The 18,115-nt window shown below is 40.2% G+C and overlaps 1 protein-coding gene across 11 annotated transcripts in view; it reads right to left on the bottom strand.

Moving 5' to 3' along the window:
• The window catches only part of NAV2 (neuron navigator 2), a 319,464-nt gene that overhangs the window by 68,898 nt on the left and 232,451 nt on the right, over nt 1-18,115 (bottom strand). For all 11 annotated transcript variants that reach the window (XM_042882665.1, XM_042882667.1, XM_042882658.1 and 8 more), the window contains one exon: nt 10,253-10,375. In XM_042882665.1, coding sequence (XP_042738599.1) covers nt 10,253-10,375 — 123 coding nt within the window. The remainder of the gene's footprint in view (nt 1-10,252; nt 10,376-18,115) is intronic.

The raw sequence follows: 18,115 nt of genomic DNA, 5'->3' as shown, positions 1-18,115 counted from the left end.
AAAAAAAAGAGGGGGGGGAGGGGGGGATAAAATTTAAAAACCTCCTTATTTTGTTTCACCCCAAAATTTTAACTCAAAAATAATTTTATATCAGCCTCTCATCTCTCTGCCCCATTTAAACACTAGCAGAGCGTGGCTGAGCTGTAAAATGGTGTTTCATATTGCTTTCAGAGACTTAACATAAACTAATACTGATAAAGACTGCTCTGTTTTAGAAGAAGCGGTCATCGGATAGCTTTACTCTGCATTTTTCTCATGTCTCTTGAATCTGCTGTTTTACTATAACTACAGCTCACTACTAGACAGGCAAATGTCTCATGAAAATTCTGCTTTCTTCCCACAGAGCTGCGCTTAACCAAGTTATGAGTCAACTTGTGCTCTACTTTTATGAGTGTAACTGCACCAACATGAATCACAATCTCCTTCATGAAAACGGTGTTAAAATGTGACAGTAAAATCAGAAACAGGTATCATTAAATAAGAGGAGAATGCATACAAATTGGGAAGTTGCTTTAAGATTCTCAATCTTTGTTTTGCATGGACATTTAAGACTAGATATGTATAAACGCAGATTTCTTGCTACAACCTAATCCATATCAGGATTCCTGTGGATCACAAATGCTCTCAAAGCACAAATAATTGGGTGCATTCTCTACAGAATTCATACAGTCTGAAAATACAGACTAAGTATGGTGTAAGGCTTTGGGTGAACTTTGGGTGGCAACAGATGCTGCTATCTCCTCCTACAGGCTCATGTTACTGGTTTTCTCTTTCACCTTTTCCTTCTCCCCTCTTTCCACGGACAGACATAGTTGTCTAGCATTTCTAGCTATTTAATGATAATATTCTACTCACTCTTTGTGCACACAAAACACTTTTAGTTTTCCAAGTGAAACATTTTGCTACAGTCATCCATGAAAAACGAAATGAAACCTTTGCATTAAAATGCTAACGAAACAAAACTATGTCTGAGATAGTATCAAATAACATCAGTAGTCTCAAAGAGATGTTTAAGGCATTGAGTCATGTTCTGAAGAATATTTCTAGTTGCAACTTTCATAGCAGGAATAAATCAATCTTGACAGTGAACATGAAAGCAGGAATAAAACCTTTTTGAACACTCAAGGTGGTTTGCTCATTTCCCCCAAACCAAAACGAATGGATTAGTTGATATATATGAAAATGAACTTCAACTAACAACATAATCAGAGAAGATTAAAGGCTAAAATTAGATAAGAAAGACAAAAATGTTACTTGGGGCTGATGGCAGCACATGGCAACTGTAGTAGCTGCTGAGCTGAGCGTTTGTCAGTTAAGTAACAAAAAATATAAATGTAGTTAAGAAGAGCTGAACTCAGCCCTTGGACTTTGCTCAGGCAGTAATCAGGCCCCTCATTTTTAGCACTGATCCTCTGGCTACTTATTGACCAAATATACCTGGACGTACATAAACACAGCCTCTAGCGATGCGGTACAGATAGAGGCTTTGCGCATTAACTCTGCACTGTTCTGCACTTGCATCAAATTACTTAGTTTCAAGTTGCAGCAACTGGTGCTAACAAAATTAGATGTTTTATTTTTAATGTGAATGGCAAATAATAGTAATAAAACTGATTACACACATTCTTATAATGCAGTGCAACGTAGCTCAAAGTGTTTCTAGTACAGAGCGTGCATTTATTTATCCTGGCCAAATCTACATCTGCTGTATATAGCTAAGCAACACGGGACTATCATGTGAAAGACTTAATGCCTGTTTACAAAATAACAGGGAGTCTTTAAACTTCATGTAGCTGCATTAACACTGTGCTGCCTAAGCTGCAGGATGCCAGGTCTCAGCTCAGAGAGAGCAGGAGCAAAGTGATTACTTGTTCTGTAGAGCCTCAACGTCACTGTGAATCCTATTAGCTGTCATAAAAAGGTCAGAAAGTCACTTACTCCTGGAACATCTCTAAACCACGAGGAAGCTGAGGAATGGAGAAGAGCAGAGTAGGACTCAAAGATAAGAAGGGTACTGTCCTGCAATACGGAATAGTTTGCTGGCCACCAAGGAGCTTACTGAGACATCAAGGAGTAACCCAGCAGTGCCCAGAATCTCAAGAGAGCAAAAATAAAATGATGCACTGTTGCCCCTTCCTCCTCACTGCTGGATGCAGAAATGCAGGGAAGTTACTCCCCAGAGCTGGAAAGTCAATCCAGTGGGATGGAATTTCCCACATCATGGTCCATACTTCTACGTACGTACACTTGTGAGCCATCCAGCTTCCAGGAGTCACTCTGTGTCAGTGAAACAGCAAGTGCTGTGTAGAGGCATATATGAATGTTGAGAAATGTCCATCCTTACAAAAAGACAGTTGTAATAAGTAAATGAGGTTTGTGTGAGGAGGGAAGAGCATGCACCTCTTTCTGAAGCACCATGGAAATAGGGAGCAAGCCTTCATTTTAGCAGAACTCATCTTCTGCCTTACTGATGCTAAGTCAGGGATTTCTGCATTTCTCTTGACATCAGTAAGTCCAAAGGTATCCCCACATTCCTTCATTTGTCATACAGGATAGCCGAAGGATATACCTACTTACGAAATATGCAACGTTTTGAACTCAAAGCTGTGGATACCTTACAGCTGTTCCTGCTGTGCTGCAGATGTGGATATGCATGGGATATACACCCAACTTTAAACATTTTAGCTAGCTAGTCGAATTGGATGCCTTATTTCCCTGTATAAGCAATGATCCTTCGGTACACCTGGATATCATGAGGAGGCTTCCTGGGAAGGAGATCATTGCAGGCTTCTCACTCATTTTCCAGAGGGTGACTTCAGCGGTCTCAATGAGTTTCCACACCAGTCTAATACTTGGGATTCCTCTTTCCGAGTCTGACAGCTGTCTGCTACTAGTTTTTATCTTTTCAATCTCCAAATCCCAAACTCAGAGGTTACTGCTGTAGGTCATTTGTGATACTATGTTGACACTCTTGCCATTCGACATAGAAAACCAAATAACAAAGTCTGCGCTATGTCAGCAAGCATTTCACATTCTTCGGTTTGTCATGCAAAGCACAAAGGCTTGTGATACAGTTCAAAACGGTCTTTGTATCTACAATCTTGTTTACCCTTGGAATACAAGCTTAATTTTCCACATGCCTGAAGTATTTTAAAAGCCACTTTATACAACAGAAAAGACAGTGTTGATCTCCAGCAGTGGAAGAAGCAATATCAAGGGGTTCAGTAGAGGCTCTAAATCAGCAGTTATGTCAACTTAGTAGTCAAACACTTAAGAGTGGGTGCAGATGGAAAGAAAAGTCACCTTAGGAAGAAATCTAATTCCAGTGGTGTAGTCCCTTTGGTGGTGTTGTTTCCTTTGAGTTTCTACCTAGTGGTACCTGCAACTCTCTATTAGCTTTGTAGTGAACTTCAGTTCCTGACTTTTAACAGCATTTTAACTAGCTACCAGAGCAGAGATGGAAATAGCTCCTAAAGGAATGTGGAATCAGAATCACAGTAACTAAAGCAGGGAGCATTACACGAGGAAAAGAAATTAAAAGAAGAAATGCAACACCGAAAGATTTTACCTGCGTGCCTTTAGTATTTATATCAAAGCAAAAGAAAAAAAAAAAAAAAGAAAAAAACAGAAAATGGGTTTTAAAACTATAATGTCAGTGAAAACTCTGGAGGGGATGGCATGTAGGTAAAGGGTAACTTCTTTGTTTCTGGTTTTGGATTTTTTTGCATAGATTGGTAGAACTGTACCTCCTCATTAATGGAAGGAAGTTCTTGAAGAATGTCAACAACCATTTGCAGCTGTTTTGTTAGCCTGCAAGGCTACTAAAAAGAGGGGAAGAAGATAATTCTTGGCTTACCTTACTGGCTCAGGGTAACAGATAGGTCCTAAATAAAGTAAATAAAATAAAAGCTTCTTTTGGCCATGGATACATAGAAAAAGGAAAATCTAGTAGGAAAACTAATTACATTTTTATAAGAAGTCAGTTAAATAGGCAAACAATCCCCTCCTGCCCCCAATATATATCATATATCGATATATATCCCATGTATCCATCATGTATATCAATCTTATATCACTATTACCACTTGATGTGATAATCTAGAGCCTGGATAGAAATTTTTAAATAAATACAATCTCTGCTGAAAAGAAAATCACCCTCCTTACCTCATCCCCTCCTCACTCAAAACACTTTGTACATTTCGGGCAGCCCCAACTCACAGTGAAAAGCAAACTCACTGCAGATCATCGTTTAGTAAGAAAAATCAGAACATCCTAAGTATATCCTTCTCAGAAAGCAATATACTTCATCCAACTAGATGTGCTCCAGAAAGTACGTGGGTGATTTAAAAAAAAACAAAAAAGTACTGCTTGCCCACTGAATGCTTTCACATGCAAGCCACAAAGCTGAAAAGAACCTCATTGCCCAAGGGAGGGCAATTCTCACAAAGCCACTTCATCTCTGACCTCCTCCTTTTCATCTTCAAGGGAGTTCCACAAACTATCTTCAAAGAATTAACCAAAGCATCCAAATAACGATTCCAGTGGATATTAAAAACCACAGATTAAATAATGGGACAGACTTTACAGCCAGTTATAGTTTGTTCCCTCTCCCTAGCCAACCCCTCCGTATCACACAAGTTATAAATCGTCCATATCTCTCTACTGCACATCACATAAACCTCCTATCATGCCTTTCCTTGATAAACCATCCTCTGCTTCACAGGTATTGTCTGCCTTTACAACTTACTCTAAACTACTTATAAATCTGGATATATTTAGAGCAACTGTTTGTAACCTGTACTTAGCAATGAAACTTCTTGCATCTATTTGAAACCAGAAGAAATGTTTATGCACACAATAGTTTGCTATCCTTAGCCCACTGAAACCCATCTGCCAAATGATCTCAACTCCCTTGACTAACTCTGTCTTGTTTGAATGCAGAATGCTTTTTTTCCTCTTGGTACTGTTAATTTCAGCCCTCAGGTACAGCTACTGTACCACTGCTTCACCTACTCTTTGTTGCTTACCTTTGCAATTACTTTATGTAACCTAAAACCACTTTGGACTACTGCTTGTTAAAAGACTCCTTGGAAAATAAAAGTATTTGGCATTGTGATTCTAATCTGCAGGCTCCAAAGCCATAAACTTCAAAGAATCTTTGCAATGTGAATTTCCCCGTTTGTTTGAGTCAGTTCTCAAGATAAATGTGGGACCTACAAAGACAGAGAGATAGGTATATATAGGTACCAAGGTACAGCTTGAATATTTAGAAGCAGTGCTAGTTTTCCTAACTTGCAGTTAAAATCCAAACATGCAGAGAGACCCGTTATGAGTGTATTTCACCCGTGACTTTGCTATTAAGCAAGTATACCTGGACATGTATTTACAAACTGCAGTGACTCACAGCACACATACAGTAACAGTGAATGATGAGTCGTTGGGCACTTATTTTTTCATGTCTCTTAACTTGAAAGAAACCTTGCAGATTTTTAAATTATTTTCTAGAAAACCATGCTGATTTAGTATATAAGATCTTCAAATAAGGGGATCCTGCTGCCTACCAAGAAAAAATGGGAAAAGCAGAGTTTGTAAACCACATGTATCATACAAACTGTATGCAAATACAATCATCAGAGCTTTCTTGAGGTGAAGAAACTGTAAAATCTTCCTGGTACACTAGTAATAGCTTGGCAGCATATCTGCTGACTGAGATCTCCTGACGTCTCTGTAGATGGGATACAAGAACCCTCTCTACTGACAGAAAGGAGATTCTCCCTCCATGAATCTCTTCATACGAACCATCAGGTGAAGCTCCCTGTAAAGGCTATTTGCTGCGGAACTCCACAGACACTTACGTCAACTCTCCTAAGGGAATATGGCAAGATCAGGAGATGCTGTGGGGGAAGATGATGGGAATTCCACTGCCATTACAATGCCAGAATATCTATTTCTACATATTTTTACCAGAGTTATGCTTGTCTGAAGCTTAAAATATAATCCACTCATGTTTTAACACTCTAGGACAAAGGCTTTCCAGTCTGAGTGGCTAGCCCAGATACACATCCTCTGTTTTTCCTCTTACGCATTGTGATACCAATGCTCGAGCACCAAAACTAAAGATGAGATGGGCAGTAAAGGGATAATACTGCTAATGGATATTCTCTGCGCAGAGGACTTAACCCCTTGTCTGCAAAGACAGGAATTGCAGACATCCTCATTTAGCTTTAACTGCATTGCCTCAGTTAAGGGGACAAACTGAAAATACACACGCAATAACTAAAGGTGTCTTGCCCTAGCAAAAAACTGCATGACAAATCACAGAATCACAGAATGGCCAGGGTAGGAAGGGACCTCAAGGATCATGAATCTCCAACCCCCCTGCCACACGCAGGGCCACCAACCTCCCCATTTAATTCTAGACCAGGCTGCCCAGGACCCCATCCAACCTGGCCTTGAACATCACCAGGGACAGGGCATCCACAGCCTAACAAAGAGCACCTTAACAAAATTGTACGTTGTTACACTTTCCTATTTTACCATTGCCTACAATAAAGACAATTTGATGCAGCTTCTTACATGACACCTACCAGCACAGTGCCTGTAGTTTACTGCTTTCAGTGAAATTTGATGCCTCCCAAAACCAGTGACATCTCCTCCGTTTCCACTTTCCTCCTTGTTTCAGAACAGAACAATATCATCCCCAGCTTGATGACATGCCTTTGCTTGCTTTTCAACTCTTCTGAAGTGTAATCCCAGTTGCCAAGGTAGTCCAACTATCTCCTTCCTTCCCTGAGCGCTAACCCCTCTTTTAAGCCATCTTGTACTTTTAATAGGATTCAAAATATTAACTAACAGTGAATTTAAACATACTGAGGTCTAGAATTTTTCCTCCATGAAAATGCAAAGCATCGGCTATTTCCTGAGTCAAGAGATACAAAAATATCCGTAACCTGTTTTTACACAAAGTAAAATCACAACAAAGTATTACTCTTTAGATATTAGGAAAGCCTGATTCTTACCTTTCGTAGAAATTGCTATAAATGATAGCATACATAAAATGTTGCATTCAGTAACATTTCTAATCATAGTATGGTAGGAGTATTTGCGTTCTGCATGGAATGCCCTCTGGCTATCTGCTCTGTTACTGTTTCGCTCTCAGTTTTTCTGTCCCATTCACATTCTCCATTCTCACCTGGATTATCCAAGAATCTTGCCGTGAGCAGGAAATGCTGCTGACCACCTGGAGCTGGTTTCAGCCACAAGTTAGCAATTAAACTGATTTTGTTCTCGTTTGAACTGCAGAATCTTCAGTGTGACAACGCTGTCATTAAGGACACCGTGAGATAGAAATACTCTGGAAGTGCAGTTCAATCTTATCCACATTCAACAGCTGACCCGTGTTTTACCTACTGTCCACACATGTTGGAGCTGTTCAAAGTACAAAGACCATGTAATGTGATATCTCCTTACAATGAGATGGGGCTTTAAAAATGACAAACTGGGAAGACCTTTTTTTCCCTTATCCTCCTATGCAAAGGTTCAAATTCACAGAGCCTCAAATTAAACTACAGAACTGAAACAGTCCATGCAAATCACACTTGGAAGTTGTTATTTATAGACTCCATCACCAAGACTTAAAAAAAAAAATAAAAATCATACTGACTTTTCCATAATTACAGCATTAAAGTTACTCCTGACAAGCTCATATCCGTTAATAGAGCCTCACGACCTATTTACCAAAATGTGATAAGTCAGCACAGGTCTCAATTACCTTATCTAATTAAGAAGTTATATAAGAAAGTAATTACAGAAAGATTTACTCAAAACTAAGTGTCAAATTTCTTCCCTCTTATCTGTGTGCACTCATAAATGCAAGTTGCATAGATGAACTTCAAGACAGAATTAGATCTCAGATCAAGCAACCGTGCCTGGCAACATGAAGTAAACTTCAGCTGCCAGATGGTACACACCACATCCATATACATACAAGGCAAAACCATAGGTGGCTAATTTACAGCCTTAAAAAAAGATTAAAAATAAAATAAAAACACAAGCTAAATAAAAAGGCATCCTTAATGCCTTTTTTCATTAAAAATGCCTTTGTTCCATGCAAACACAAATTGTCTCAAAGTGAATAAATAAGCTCAGCTGTGTTGTGCAATGATTCCATTAACCTTGCAATCAAGCGTTAAATTAAATTGCCTCATTTAGATTTCCCTGCTGCAGGGGAAAATATACCTTCTAAGGTCTGTGCTTTACATTACCAGAGCCAAAGAGCGAGAGCTTCACCACTAGACTTCTACAATTAATAACATCAGAAACAAAACAAACAGGCAACCTGCAAAAGTTCCTCTGATAACTTTTTAATGATTAACCTTATATTTAAAGGTTCATGGCCTTTCACGCCCATTCTCCCATGCAATCAATCAAAATCTGCTTTGAACGAGCTACATTTCATCTTCATGTTTCTACGGACACTGGTAAAGCACCTCCGAACTCCTGCTTCCCTCTCCACAGAATCAAGAAAGCAATACACTACCACACCAGTTTTATTAAAGCCCTATTCCTTAGGCCAGTTTTCACCCTGTAAAACTGCAGATAAAACCAAGATATTCTTTTCCTGTTGCTTAAATTGCAAATTATGGTCACCCAGCAACCAAAGGGGAGCCATTTTTTAATTGCTGAGCTATTGTGAGGAAATGCTGATCTTCTACGTAAGATGAATAAGCCTGCATTCCAAAATGAAAAGACTGTCAAATCAACACATACTAACATCACCAAATCTTGCACTAGGCTAATTTCTCTGTGATCTCCTGTTGCAGCTAACTTGCCCATCACACACAGTCCTCACTGTGTGTCAGCCCCCGCCCCAGTATGAGCTGAATGAATTATTTTTAATGTGGAGATAGCTGACATTAACTAGGGATTGCATTTTAGTGTGTCACAATCCCATTTTAAGTTGGACAACATTTAAGCACAAAAACAACACCTCTTGCAGAACACATGTAATTGGTCCTTGTGTGGTGGCATCTTCAGGAAAGGAGACAATTAAATAAAATGTGAGAACAGCTTATATACCAAGCAAGCACAGAACTATCAGGGGAGGACTACCTCTTCAGAAGGATCACTATTACTTAAGCAATAATACAGTTTACATTAGACTAATCCTGTATTATAAACATACAGCTTTGGTTAATGTAGCAAAGCCACAGCAGCAAAGCATGATACTTGGTTTGTCTTCAGTTATAGCACTAGGTGGCAATGCCTTCACCCACAGGCAGCCAGGAGTAGTGCTCTCAGCTGAATATGGGTTTTAGGTTGTAAATTTCAGAAACAGATATGAGCTCCTGAGAAATCTAGGCATACTTTCCAACTGGAAGTGTATGCTAACTTAATAATCAAAACCGAGCTGAGATTCTCTGAGAGGCTTTCATTCTTTTATTGAAAGCCAAAACAGTACAGCATGGCTTTCCTTGAAAGCAAGACAAGCTTCTCCATCATCACCTGTCCCTGGTATTACGCCTTACTGCATGCATCTCTATCAAGAGAGTACCAGTTGTGTCCAACTCATCAACTACAGCTACACCCCAGAAAGATAGACAACAAAAACAAACAAAACTTATGGTTTGAAAATTGGTTCAAATCTGTAACTCAAATCTTAGGGTCAGATCATGGAAGGAAAAGGATACAGTTCACTTACTGCATCAACAGTAACACTCATCAGGTTTTGTGTTTGGAAGAGAAAGCAGCAGCTACAGGCCAATCCATTAAAAGCAGAAGTATTTAACTCATTTATCTCAACTCCAACAGAATACAGGGCTCATTACTGTCCATCTACCTGCTTCTTTATGGATCACAGTACTGTTAATTATGGATTTTTAACCTCCGTCCTAATTGTTGATCTTTGGCCTTGACCTTTCACGCGGAGTCACCGGACTTGAAAGAATCATTGGAAGTGAAAAGAGAATTAGGCCTTTTTTCTTTCAAAAGCTATTAAAATTAAGTTTCACATTTTCCTGTGTTACATCATGCACACAGAAAAACAGGTGGGAATACAAGTGAGAAACCGGAAGACAAAGCTGGTATTCATCCCGAGCCTTCCATGAATGCGTAACCTAACATACTTTGCAGAAGTCACAGCCACGTATTCAGTACCTGAATTCCCAAAGCTGTAGAATGTTCCAGTATGCACTGGATACAACTTGAACTAAATGCACAACTGTATCCCAGCATTTGCTGGGTGAGAGCTTACCTGTCAGCATCTCCAAGTCCCAGGGACGTGTTGCGCTGCATGGTCTCCCGCACTGCAGCCATGCCATCAGGCAGCCGGTTTAGCCTTCGCGTGTAGAGGCCCAAGCCACCATCTGTCATATACCTTAGAAACAACAAAACATCACTTTCAGTAAACCCATCACATGTTCAGATACTAATGCACTGTGTTAACCTTCAGCGTGTTTGTAACTGCAGAACACATTTCCCATGCTCTCGCGCTGAGAATATTTCCCAAAACACAAAGCAAGGAAAAGTTTATTCTTGATAATACTGGAGACCTTTTGCCCCTCTCTCATCATTCTCTACTCCATCTTGCAACCTTTCACATTAATAAGAACTGGACTTCAGCATAACTGTGACCTACTCTGGGGAGCCTGCTTCAGCAGGAAGATTACACTGGATGATCTCCAGAGGCCCCTTCCAACCCTCACGATTCTGTCAGACAAAGGAATAATACTTACCCTTCATTATTGCTGTCTCGATGGAAATCATTCAATAGTTGAGAATGATACAATCACTTATCCCCTCCTACCACAAAAAGCACAGTTTATCCCATGCTGAACTATGTTGTGTGGACATCACAGGGGAATTCTCAAACCTTTCACAATTTAACTGCAAAAATCACAGTGAATTCACCCTAGGTTTTTTCAATGGTGCACGAACAATTAATAACCCAAGATTTACAGAGAGAACTCAAAGATGCAACGTGAAACAAAACCTTGTTTCAATCTTGTTCCAGCTCCTGTATTGTTTTCTGTTTGTAACTATGACTTAGAGACATTTGCCTTTTAGAAGTGCTATTATTTTTAGGTATTAGGAAATGCCAGGTATGGATATGATATTTCACCAATTGCTAAGATAACACATTTCTTACTACCTCGGGAGTGAAAAGACAGCAGCTCACTGAATTATATTCTGATACACTAGACATCTTCCCCTGTTAAAAGGACATGTAGTTTTTCCCTTACAGCAAGGCAGCCTCATTCACAGCAAGAAAGGAAAGACACTCCTAGCTTCAGTTAGTAATGCCTCTATCAGGGAGAGGGAGAGTGGAAAAGCAGTTTGTGCCTCTGCATTTTTTCTACTGCTTTCCTCAAAGACGTTGCTGCAACAGATGTAGTTTACCAAAGTCAAATTCAATTACTGCATTTAGAAAACTGGGACAGTAAAAAGTCAACAAAGCTCATGCAGTCTGCTGCTCAGCATTTGAGTTAGATTTATGAATCTCTACAGTGCCTGCCTTGGAACAACGGAGGAGTCCCTCTGGGGAGTTTAACAAAGAGATTGCTAAGCTGGTAAAGCCAGACCCCAGACTATTCCCCGTTCAGCAAATCTGCGGGTACGAGGTTGTCGGAGCTCACAAACAACGACTCTAAAAAGAGGGGAGCAGCTCTGCTGCAGCAAGTGTGGAATTTGCCTCAGGTCTTTGCATTCTAACATTTGTGCGACGTAGCTGATAAATACTTCACCGTGGAAAAACTTTTTTTTCCCCTTAACCTACTAAAGTAAAAGGGAAAGAAAAGCGGAGCTTAAGACCACATTGCTGTACAAAGACATAAACAGCATTTTGCAAAAACAGCCAATGTACACATGTTAATTGGTTTACTGCAGGTACTTGCCTGCACATGAAACCTGCTCCTGCGTGAACACCCACTGCACACGTACTGCAAAGAGCAGCTCTCAGCTTTATTGTCAGGCTTCACCTCCCCCTGACATAACTAGACCTTCGATGAAAGACTGCAATGGATTGTTCTCCATGGTTATTACCAGAATCAGTTCAATGAAACAAGTTACTCTCAGGAGTTGTTAGTCATGCTGAAATCAATGGAAAGCTACTAATATCAACACATTTCACACTCTGCGGAGAAGCTCAGCAAGCTGATAGATCAGAGTAACTGCAGTGGCATCAAAGTGGAAAACAGCAGATTTATTCAACGTCTTTGTCATAAGGTTTCACAAACCAAGACACCTTACAAGAGCACGGACAGACAATGCCTTTTACCCACTGTTCCGACGAGTTTCTTACACGTCAGGACAACACAAGATGTACACAGTTTTGTATTTTGAAACAGGCTTGTGTAATCACGGATTGAAAGCTTTATATCTTATTTTTACTACATGCAATGTTCTCCACCCAGGAATGCTTAATTTCAGAAAAGACTTCAGAAGGAATAATGCTTAAAGTCCTGCATGAAACATGGAGGCCAAAGAACAGGGGGAGGTACTGCCTTGTGGCAGAGAAACATGCACTGACATTAAAGCAATTTTAAAATAAAGTAAGTTTGCTACTACTCATAGGTAATGCAGGAGAAGAGAGCAAAAAAGCTACTGGTGCCAAAAACCTCCAGCCATTGCTTTCTTCTCCTTCTTCCCCATCCCTCCAAACCTCTTGGCTCTCAGAGGCCATCTTCCTTTTATGAATACACTGTTGTTATCACTGCTCATTTTTGCCTTATGACAAAGGAGAATATAATTAATATGTTTCTGAAGACAATCTTACAAAGTTTTCCTCAGAGAAGAATAAAACCAGGAAATTCATCTTATGTGTATAATTCTAACAGTTCTCAATGATATCTGAATCATCATACATCTCTATACTAACCTCTAAACCAAACCTACTTATTCTGATTAAAGACAAAAAAGAAAACTTTAATCCCCATCTTTAATCCCCCTCTTTCTTCCTCCTGCAGAAGCAGTCAGCACTAGGGTTGTGTGAGAATAAATCTCTGACAAGATCACTGGGAGTGTACCTGAATTTCCAATTTCACGTGCCTGTCAACTCCTCTAACAACTCCTTAAGCGTTCCCCTGAGTACAAGCATTTTCCTTGAAACAGCTTTGCCTCCTACACAGTGATCCACTGCAGTCAAACAATTGTATTAGGGCAATTATCAATTAGGTTTAATTTCTTTGGCTTTTCTTATTAAAAGCACAACAAATATCTACTTATTAAAAGCACTGCATTCAGCCTTGCTGAATTCACAAATCACAGCAACTCTGCAAGCAGTTCAAGTTCAGTGTAAAAACAAGCACTTCAAAATACTTCCTACCTACTCCCAAAAAAGAAAACTGGGAAAAAGCGTAGCATCTGGACTCAGTGACTTTCCGAATCAAATTAATAGCTCAGATCTTCTAGAGATGGTACCAACAGGTAGTGGAGACTGGCTGTCAACACTAGAGTAGCATATACTCAAATTTGATGAATGAACACTGAATGAGACAAAGATGACATTGGTTACATGGATTTTCTAGTCTTTCAGAAATGAATACTCACTACTCATCTCTATAGTTTTACTCTTCATCTTCAAGGAAATAAATTTAACCACACCTCTTTCTTTCACTAGGAAAAGACTCAGGTTAAACAAGAGCAGTATTATGCATTCCAGCACAACTGGAGTTCACATCACACTTTCTAGGTGACACTTCAAGAAAATGGCTTCCTGCCCTGTATTACAAGTATAAAATAATTTGCTTTGGAGTTCCCTGGACAATCTGGATTTGTAAACTTCTCTTTTCATTAGCCAAATACATCCTTTCTGTGCCTCTGAAATTTTGAATGCTGTTCTAAGTCCTTCCAAGAGCAATACTGTGAGGTTATTTCCAATGCCAAAGTGATTCATTTCCCACTCCTGAAAGGTATTTACAGGGAACAAGAACAGGTTACACAAGGGATCCGTAAAATTTAGTGGTCTTAGTCGCCTGGTTTCTGCTCACACTCTGCACTTGCTCAGGTATATCTAGACAGCCAACAGTACACTCACTTTCATAGTCCTTTCATGGTCTGGAAACTTGTACCACTTCGTATATATTCATTTCACTCTTTAACATATGAATATGAACTTCCCAATTTTGCAAACAGCTTGCGATGGGACAGGCACTCTTTACTTAAGAATTAATACTTAAGTCATTTCTCCCCTCCCCCAAGTCCTTCCATTCATTGTTCCTTACTGGCACTCTCCACTAAATGCCCATCATGATCTGTTCTTTGTCTTTCTAGCCAAAGCCTGCCTGTAAGTCTGGTTTAAATCCCACTTTGGAACCCTGGGAATTTCAGCAAAGTCAGTCGCAGTGGGATCAGGTCCTTAGCTTTCAGTTTGGCACTGCTAATACGATGCTCATATATCTAACATTCAATCCAAACGTCACCTTTCAGGTTCACAGAAGCATAAACCTAGTGTTCATTTAACTTACAATTTCACTTTTAAGTTAAGTTCACATTTAAGGTAGTGTGTTAGTTATAAATTGATAGACTTTTATGAATAATCTTTAAATAGTTACAGTTGAAAAACTAATGAATAAATTATGAGTTGCTTTGAGGATGCTCAAATCCAAACACAGACTAAAACCAGAAAAAAAACCTACAAATGACTTGCAGTTTCAAAAGTTATCATCACTGCATAAGGAGACATTCACTCCAGTAACAGGCAGAAGAGAAACGAGATTACACAAAATGTAGTAAGTATATTTTAGTTTCACAGCTTATTTAGTTAAATCTCCCAACTGTAAAGCACGTGAATTGGTAGATTAAGATTATATTCATACAAATATTTTATATTGCATTATGTAAAATATAAGCACTCTATGTACTATATTTTATATTCCCCTTTGTTGTCTCAGTTATCTTCCCCTTCTATATGAGCTCTGTATGAGAACAAAGCACAGGTTGAAGCATAACTTATTCCTCTTCATCTGTCCTGGATTTGAATGGCCCTTCAGGAATGAATGGGACACTTCATCTTGAAGGAAAACTCCTGTTATGGCCATGAGAAACTTCAAATGCCGATATTAATTATTAACAGTCTCGGAAGCAGGCTTAAAGGCATCCAGGTGATTAAAACATGTTTAAGATAGCAAGAACTGAGAAAACTCATGGGAAGACATTAGGATATGTCACCCCAAACTTCACAGAGTAATTTGGGCAGTGACTCTGATGACTTCACTAAGACTACACAAGGTTTCGTTTAAGCCTCAGGACTTCATAAAAAAGAACTTTTGCCCTCATAATGACTAATCAAAGCCTAATTATTTTATGATGCAATCTTGCCTACTGTTGTTTCCCACATTTTTCCTAAAACACGTTTAAATGTGAGCAGAACTAGTTCAGCCAGTGAAATTCAACGGGCCCACTACAGTGGAACATCTTCAGCCATACAAAGGAAAGAAAACCAGTCATTAGAGCGTTTGTGAGGAGGCAGGGGTCCAGGGGTTTCAATTCCCAGATGATTTGTAAAATTTACCCAATGATCCATCTGGGAGAGCAGATCAACGGCTACAACTTTGCACTTCTGCATGGCTGCCCTTGCCCAGTTGAGTGTCCCCTCTTGGAGCCACATCTTAAAAACCAAGAGTGTATACCTGCACAGCATGAGGGCCAAATCCTGTCAAAATAAGGTAGAGAACATTGGAAAACTCCCAAGAGGTCAGAGGTGTGCAACTAGTAGTCCTGAGCCCAACGGAATATGGGTGGAAACTCATTAAGATGGGACAATGATCACACCTAGCAAGAGCAGGCTGCCAGCATGGAGCAAGCCGAAGTTACACCCGAATCTGGCAGTAGTTAAATGGGGTTTTGCATATGACAGATTTGATTTAAAAGCCTAAATCCTTCTCAGGATCTACTTCAATGAAAACCATAGAAATGAGTGATAGAATAAGTGATCCACTCCCCACCACTCTCTTTAATTTTGTTAGGGAAAGGAACTACTTGCAGCCAAAGGAAAATAACGAGAGCATGCTGCCACTTGCCAGGCCCAGAAAACTGGGGAGTGCAGAGAAGGCTCCTCAGGGCTCCCAGCGCTTTCTGCTCCCTCCCACCCGCATGAGTGCATCTCTCTCACAGCCAGCCCCACAGCCGGGGGATTTAGCCACAGAATGTCCTGAGTTGGAAGGTACCCACAAGCATTACCGAGTCCAGTTCCCAGCCCTGCACAAGACCTCCCAAAAACACAAACCCTACATCCGAGAGTGCTGCCCAAACACTCCCAGAGCTCCGGCTGGGCAGTACGCATGAGGAAACAGCAAATGCCACACACCACAAATGGAGGGCTGGTCCTACAGACAAGGACGATTTATGGCTCAGTATGTCCCAAGCATTGTACAGCAGTGTGTGGCAGTGAGGACAGAAAAGAGACTATGTGACTACTGCCAGTTATTCTCACTCCTGTTACTATAAACACTGTCTTTTGCTTCCTGACTGTGCTACTAAATTGTCTGAGGCTTGCTGATGGCTTTTTAATGGTGTGCTGGATAACATGCTCCATTCCAGATGATCTCTAAGGTTGTGAGTTACGGGCCTCAGATGTCTACCTATGTCAAATCTGAAAATATGAGGCAAGTGCTATGAGAACACATATTTTAAAACTATTAGTAATGTTACAACATCAGTAACACTGAAAATACTTATGTAACATTCTAGCCACGCCTGCTCTAAAAATCTCTGGCTACAGCTCATAGGATGCTATTTACACCAATTTCAGTGTTTCCTTTTTATTTTCTTAGCACCAGGACATTTGTAACTTACTAACCCAGGTCTTCTGACCCAATTTCATCGCAGCTTACTAAGAAGTCAGAAATAAAGACTCCTTACTACTATTTCATAAAACTCAAAATGTTGAGCTTGACTTCCTTATTAGCTGCACTGCTGTTCTGCAGTGTCAAAAGGTGCAAAATGTAAGAGCCAGTTCCAGCAAGAGAGAAAGAAGGCAGTTCAAATAAACAGTCTTCTCAGAGGGAGAAGGAAGACACAATTAGCTCCCTCATGATTCTCAGTCACGGTTAAGTGTTACAGCCATACAAGGACTGCAGCGATGATATCTTAGCAATGAAATCACACCATTCCAAGTGCAGTAAAACAACTAACAGAGGTAATCTCTGATGAAAAGGGTCAGAAAAAACTACAGCCAGCATTCAGTCAGTGTACCGGGCATACGGATTCTTGCTTACACCACAATTAGCTCAGCCTCTTGACCGCCTGCCAGCCACACAAAATGACCTGCGGCAGCAACCACTTCTGCTGCAGGTGGCTCAGAAGGAAATGGTTTCTTTTAACTACTGCTACCAAGAGCAAATGTAGTTAGCAGCAAAAAGTATAACTCTTCTCTTTTTCTTAAGCCTCAAACCCAAACGACGTTCTGTCGTGCAACATCTGAAATATATGTATCACTGCCTGACTGATAAATAGTACTAAATCCAGCAACTGGGACACAAGAACACTGCAAATATCCACTGCATTACTGAACATTCACTAAAATGAACTCTTCGGCTCTTCATATTGAATTCCTCATTGCTTCCTAATGGAAATAATGGATACACCTATTAAAATTCAGCCTCTGCATTTTACAGTGCTGTTTCAGTGCTGGTTCTGGCCCATGTCACTCCAAGGCAGACACGGCTCTGGGCCAAAAAGATGACTTCTAGCTCATCTTTTGTGACGGGAAGTCTGATTCTGCACTCGACTGTGGCCTGATCTCCTTTGTGATTTGCTTTCCTCTGTGTTCTGAATTCACTTGCTTTAAGTGCTTGTAGAAAGATCCACGTAGAGCATAAGGGCTTGAATAAACAAGAATGAGAATCCCACGAGCATCGCACACATGAACACATTAACTGATTGTGGAAACAGGGGTCTTGGATGGGAATGGATCAGCTCCACTGCACCAAACACATGGGGATGTTAATGAAATGGAAAGAAGGGCTAAGGACTGCTCCTGCCCACGCTGCCTCCAAGTGCAGGTTCTTGGGCTTGTCCAACCAGCACACCTACATTTTGCTGCAACAGATGTTTCCACAACAAGGAACATTGGTTGAATGGTGTTTGCTGATCACAGACCATTTCCTGAGCAAATCTG

The sequence above is a fragment of the Lagopus leucura genome, unplaced genomic scaffold (assembly GCF_019238085.1).
Source record: "Lagopus leucura isolate 7727_CA_CO unplaced genomic scaffold, USGS_WTPT01 Super-Scaffold_100035, whole genome shotgun sequence".
Lineage (NCBI taxonomy): Eukaryota > Metazoa > Chordata > Aves > Galliformes > Phasianidae > Lagopus > Lagopus leucura.
This window is presented reverse-complemented; position numbering and strand designations above follow the sequence as displayed.